This window comes from Pezoporus wallicus, unplaced genomic scaffold, assembly GCF_028554395.1.
Source record: "Pezoporus wallicus isolate ANWC-B61680 ecotype Strahan unplaced genomic scaffold, APGP_CSIRO_Pwel_v1 contig_8000, whole genome shotgun sequence".
NCBI classification, from domain to species: Eukaryota; Metazoa; Chordata; class Aves; order Psittaciformes; family Psittacidae; genus Pezoporus; species Pezoporus wallicus.
In genome coordinates this window covers 777,174-783,539 of record NW_026635009.1, presented here as the reverse complement: position 1 = coordinate 783,539, position 6,366 = coordinate 777,174, and the positions used below count along the sequence as shown (strand labels likewise).

Here is a 6,366-nt window from a genome sequence, read left to right as displayed (position 1 = left end):
GCAAACAAGCAAGTCACTAACATTTGCACAACTGGTGTGGTTTGTTGGGTCGGGGTTCTTAAAAAAGGGAGGAGAACTTCAGAGCGTAAGAGCAGATGAAAAGAGAAAGCTTTCTGCACTTCTCTGATGAATCACTCCACCTGACGTTTCAGCGTACACTGACAGATTTCAGGCAAAAACGAAAGGTCTCTGAAGTGTTTTGCACAGTGCACGCACACCTCCTAAAGCCGGCTAAAAATGAGTACTAAGGAGAAGGAAACAAAAAGAGAAAAGAAAATTGCATTTTCCTATGACTTCCATCACCATGCTGTGGCTGACTTCTCTAGGTCTGAAACTGCTCTGTGTGGTTCACACCAGCTCAGGGGAAGTTACTGTGTCCCGAGTGTATCGCCTCCCTCTTCCTCACAGGAACTAACCAAGTCCAAATGCTACACCAATCCTGAATCTTTGGCCATGCTATAGAAAATGCCTTTTTGCTGAAGGAGATGTTCTGGGCTACCACACTCCACCACTTCTCCTCTGTCCAGGACTAAAACTCTGCAAAACAAGAAGAAACAAATACGGTCACAAGAAGATCAACAAGGCCAGTGAACACAGGTGTATGTGTACAGAGAGAAACTGACTGCAGCGCAGCCATATGCAGGCAAAACCAGTCCAGACTGTATGAGTGGACAGAGGTTCTTAACTCCATCCTTCCTGGCTTCGATGCTGATCCTGCCTGGTCTATTTTATATGTAGCAAATGTTTACCCAGTCATTTTCAGGCAACCATGAGACTTTTGACTGTGCTCTGAGCCTGCCAGAAATTATCTCGAAGCACTTCTTGTCAAGGTGAGTCAGTGTCCCCAGGACCTTGCAAGACCTGGGATAACCTTCCCATAATGCTGCACCACATCAACTGCTGTTATACGGCTTCTGCTGACAAGATACAAACACAGACATAGCTTGTGCTAAACAAACATGCAACTGGAAATGGGAAGCTTAAAAAACAAGTTACCACGGTCAGTAAATCAGCTCTCAGTTAAAACACTGCCTTCAGCTACTTTCACTAATTGGCCAGGCACTGCAGGGATGCTTGCTAAGGCCTGAGCTGGTGCTACTGTACGGTGTTACTGTGACTGAACTGGGCGTTCACTGGTGACAGTACTGCTGGTGCTGTGCCTGGAACAGGCAATGTTCCCGCCTCTTATCCTTCACTGTTGACAGCACAAAGATTGGTCTATACAAATACACTAAAATCTTATCACTGGTCACTTTGCTCTCTGCCATTCTATGATAAGAAGGATAAGAGCACTTAAACTGAGGAGCACTTGCACCTTAGCAAGGCAGCTGAGGATGAGGAAAGATGTATGAACTATAACCAACAGCGATGGAAAGAGAAACATGGAATAAACTTCAGAAAAGCTCAGGGCCTGTTCCTTTGATTCCTTATGCTGTCTGAGCTCCCAAAAGTTCTGATGTGTCTTCCAGCTGTGCCCAAATTAGGGCAAGACCCAGGAACAGACTCCTGTTGTCGCTTCCCTCTCCTTCCTAGTCTGCCTGGACAGGAATGGCACAACAGCAGTGCAACAGGGGGCTCAGAGGAGCTCCCTAGCCCAAGCACAGCCACCACAAGCCAGAACATGCACACCACACCCATCAAAGTAAGGGATTCCAGGAGCTCTCTGGAAAGGTGGCTAAAAATGCACTGGCAAAGATTTTGCAAACACAAAGATGCCCATTTAAGTAGAGCACAGTGCAGTTCACACATACCATTCTTCAAGATAAAAGTGGTATTACTTTACCTTGTGTAGTCCATGATTGTGTTCAGACGATGTGCTATAGTTAATACAGTACATTCTTCAAATTGAGACTTTATTGTTGACTGTATAAGCTTATCTGTTTCAAGATCAACAGCAGCTGTGGCTTCATCTAGAACCAGGATTTTGGACTTCCTGAGCAGAGCTCGTGCCAGGCAAACCAGCTGGCGCTGTCCCACACTACGCACATGGAATGGGAGGGTGGGAGAAAGTCAGAACAAGTTTGCAGTATTCATTTTGAAGCCTAACAATTCCTTATTCTTAAATACAGGTGCCAAGAATCCAGCATAATAGATAAGGTAGTCTTACTGCTTCACTGTGGAATATCTAAGAGCATCTGAAACTACAGCCCCCTCAAAATAAAGTTCTGGCAATAATAAAAGAATACATTACAAATGGTTCTATCATAACTGCATCAGGCTGATTCACTGAATTGTTGCAGTATTGAGGACTGGACTTCATATGGTTTCTACTGACTAAACATACATCCCTGTTACTGCACAAAAAGCAAAACACCAGCTTAGAAAACTTGCATCTGTTGGACAAAAGCCATCGTAAGTTCAGAACATTCACTCTAAATAGCAGACTACTAAAATCCTTTCCAAGCCTGCCCAAGCTGTCAAACCTTGCAACATTCTGAGTACTTGTTAAATTCCTTTAAATTCCCAAACTTGAGTTTAAAATATGGTGAACAGAACCTAGTTAGTTGACTGCCTAGTCATGGATTAGGAATTCCACTATTCCCTCCACAAATCTTACACAGGGCAGCCCACACTGCATTCCTGCTGCTAGTTACCAACATACCGTCCCAAGTGAGCTGTAGTTTCTGGAAACGGAGAGTCTAGTTGCAGATGAAGGGCACACACACACACGTCTCATTGCCATTTAGTTCTTAAGGCCATTTCACAAGCATAGTACTTTGACATACCTGAGGTTCTCGCCACCTTCAGCACAATCATGATTAAGTTTAGCAGGAAGGGATGATACAAAGTTTTTCAGGTGAGCCAATTCCAAAGACCTCCAAATGTCCTCATCAGAGTGTTGGTCGAAAGGATCAAGATTCATACGCAGAGTGCCAGAAAACAATACTGGATCCTAGTTACAGAAAAAGGTCATTAACAACGTACACGTCCAAATGCAGTTGCAAGCAAGCTTCCCTACTGGATTTAGGAGTCAGACCTCACTTTTTCTGATAACAGCAAGCTCTTCTCCCTCACCCTTACTCCTCATGCCTCTTTGGGGCCTGACCTCTGCCCCTCTGCATACTCTGGCACTCCAGACCTTTCCATGAGTCGGTAACTCATGAATCCAGGGGGGAAAAACTGACCAACAATCAAAGAATGCAAACAAACAAACAACAAAAAACCCCCACAGAAAACAAAAACAGCCGATTTTCTTTTTACTGGACTACTTAGTTGAAGAGCAGCTACTTCCTCCTCAACCTTCTGTTAGCGGGGACTCCTCGGTCAGCTTCCCACTTCTTAGTGAATTACATCATTTGTGGATATTTCAGAAAGCTTCAGCTGCAGTATTAATGGAATGAATGCGGTTTTTTCCTGGACATGGAGAAATACTACTTTGGAAATACTTTTGACTTAGTAGTGTCAGACGGATGCAAACTGATCAAAAGGAGAAAGAAAAGTTCTCCATAGATTTCCAAACGAAGCGGTGCAGAAAACCTTCTGCAGTGTGCTCACTTGTTTTTGCCAGCGTGCTGCAATGGTGATTTATGTAACAACATTTTATGATCTTACTGTGAATCAGAACAGGCAGGCAATAAAGGCCACACAGTAAGAACAAGAAGACTTAAAACTAAGCCCCATACTTGTAAAACTCTATTTCCAAATGTTTTGGACTACCAAACCCATATCTGCTGGGCTAGATTGGAATGGTTACGTACAAGTTTCTGTGAGTGAACAGCACTGCACACCTCACTCACAAGATCCTTCCAAACTCAGAATTCTTTGTACAAAGGCCCAAAAAGTGCATATCAAGCCTGAAATGTCAATGCATAATCCCAATCCCTCACAGATCAGACTACACCGTACCTTCATTCTGTTTCTAAAAAGAATGGAACTACCTAAAACAAAAGTGAAAACTGATCTCTAAAAGAACTCCCCTGAGGGCTCTCCCCAGCTGAAAATACTTGGACTTCCCCTCTAATGGACAAAAAGCAATGGTCTCAGTTAACCAAGTGACATCCATCAGGTGTTCAGCTGGGATCAGACCTGCCCAGTCAATAAAAGCTGTCTGTAGTACTCAACACATTAGCGTGGGATTCTGACAAAGCCCACGAGTCCAAAGGCCAAGGTGTTGCTTCCACATCGCAACCCAGCCATAGCCAAGGTCCCACTTATTACAAGCACAAGACATGGAAGCCAGTCTAGGAAAAAACCTTGGTTTCAAGTTCCATGAAAAGAGCATGCTGAAACGACTCAATTTCATAGCTGTAAATCAGAAACGGAAGATTGTCCCCAGTATATTACAGCAACAGCACTGTGACAGAATGAGTTCTGGCAATGGCAGGATTTCACACCTACCTGAGGGATGATGGTGATCTTGAACCGCAAGTCATGGAGCCCTATCTTTGCAATATTAACTCCATCAATAATAATTTCTCCTTCAGCTGCTTCATTAATCCGAAACAAACCTAAAGTAAGCGAGGATTTTCCAGCTCCCGTTCTTCCAACTATTCCAATCTGTTGCGAAGAAATACAGAACAACTTACTTCACAGAAGAGTTAAAGCATTCCCACCTGAAACAGACACATTTTCAGAAGGTTGTCATATTTGCTGGGCTATCAAAACTCCAAAACAGCAACAAATCGAGGCTGATGAAAGGGGAAGAAAAATCATTGGATATGAAAAACAAAAAAGCAAGAACAAAAAGCAGTCTCAAAATTTGCAATCCAATCACCGAAGTTTTCAATTTTTCTAGAAAAGCAGATGGAACTGGGTAGAGCCAGCCAAGGTTCCCTAATCCTTTGTTTGATGCACGCTTCAGTCATACTTGCTGACTTGACATTTATCTCATCTGAATTTGTAGCAAACACACACCAAAAGCACTCGGTTTCATACTGTATGCTTTGCTTCCCAGTTAGACTGCAGTCTTCACCAATTCTTTTTTAAGTAAGAATACAAGATTGCTACTTTGGTCAGTTGATGTCCCTCTTGCCATCTGCCCTTTCTCACTACTTCTGAGGTAGTGTCCTGCCCATATAGGTAGAAAGCGGGCACTCCAGAAAAAAAGCAAATGCCTAGTTGGATACCACAAATAAGGAAGCCAGGCAGTAAATCTTGCAGCTACCTTTTATGCTGCCACGCAAGAACACATTATTGTTAGGCATCACAGAATCCATACAGGGCTGAGGAAGAACGCATGGGAGTGTGTGGGCAAAGCAGCAACAGAGACCCACGCATGTATCATCACTGGTTTGGCTAGATTCAGAGAATCTATTCTGAAGTCCCAATTTTCCTGCAGTCTCACCTTGCAATTTCTGCCGCACTAGATTCAGGGCTTCCCCCTTCTACTTAGTAGCTCATTTTCTTAAGACTGTAATTAACTTAATCTCACTGCAACATGTACTCCTCTTTGGTTACAGCAAACAAATAAGCAAAATTTCCTGGGAAGAGGAGAGGAGACACCATAAACCTCACTTCCTTATGAAACCAGACCAAAAGACACTTCACAAGCCCACATAATAGTGTATCTTTATCCCATGATGCAAGACACCCCTTGAAAAGGATAAGAGCCCACCGTATATGACAGTCATGTTAAGACTGATTCTAGAGAAGCTCTTCTAGTTCTTAAAGACACAAGACACACTACAGAAGAGGCTTAGACCTCTCTTTGGCTTACGCATGCAGGCTTATGAACAGTAACACTTTACTATAAATTCAGGTTCATTACCTTCTCACCCCCATTTATGGTAACATTTATGCTTTTCAGAACCAAATCCAAGTCTTCCCGGTAACGTAAACCATAGCCTCGAAACTCAATCTTCCCTTCCTCAGGCCAGGTACTTGCTGGGGCAGTTTGCTCAATACTCCATTCAGCCTGAAAACCACACAAACACATCCGATCAGTTCCTCCTTCAACCGAACACGGACGCAGTGTTAGTGTTTAATTTACAAAAGGAACTGTGATGATGATGGGAAGAGAAGGAAAGAGCTGCCTCAAGGCAGATGAAGTGGCATACGTAGCCAAAGGCTTTGCTATCACAAGTCCCACTTGCTGATTAAATTTTCCTCTTATAAAAGGCAGAATCATACAGGCAGCACATATTCAAATAACCTAATTGTACACCCCCATCACAGTAAGAAAACCACTGGGGAAGCCAGACATGCAACTAGAAGCAATTTATCTGAGACATAAGCACCAGAAGATTAACAACCTGGTAAAATAAACAGCTGCTGCCTCAGCCTCCCACAGAGGTGGGAGAGGAGAGAACCTACCCTACTGAATTTACTACCAGTGCCAAAAGGCTTTTAACTGTATAAACAGTGGACCCGAAAAACAAAAAACTTAGGAAGGGTCCTCATACTGTTTGGCTGCAAGTTCAGGTTCAA

The 6,366-nt window shown here is 43.3% G+C and overlaps 1 protein-coding gene across 5 annotated transcripts in view; it reads right to left on the bottom strand.

Moving 5' to 3' along the window:
- Nucleotides 1-284: 284 nt before the first annotated feature.
- ABCC1 (ATP binding cassette subfamily C member 1) overlaps nt 285-6,366 on the bottom strand; it is a 53,449-nt gene continuing 47,367 nt past the window's right edge. For all 5 annotated transcript variants that reach the window (XM_057408175.1, XM_057408342.1, XM_057408429.1 and 2 more), the window contains 5 exons: nt 5,708-5,854; nt 4,339-4,497; nt 2,727-2,893; nt 1,784-1,978; nt 285-537 (listed from right to left, as the gene is read on the bottom strand). In XM_057408175.1, coding sequence (XP_057264158.1) covers nt 429-537; nt 1,784-1,978; nt 2,727-2,893; nt 4,339-4,497; nt 5,708-5,854 — 777 coding nt within the window. In that variant the 3' untranslated portion in view covers nt 285-428. The remainder of the gene's footprint in view (nt 538-1,783; nt 1,979-2,726; nt 2,894-4,338; nt 4,498-5,707; nt 5,855-6,366) is intronic.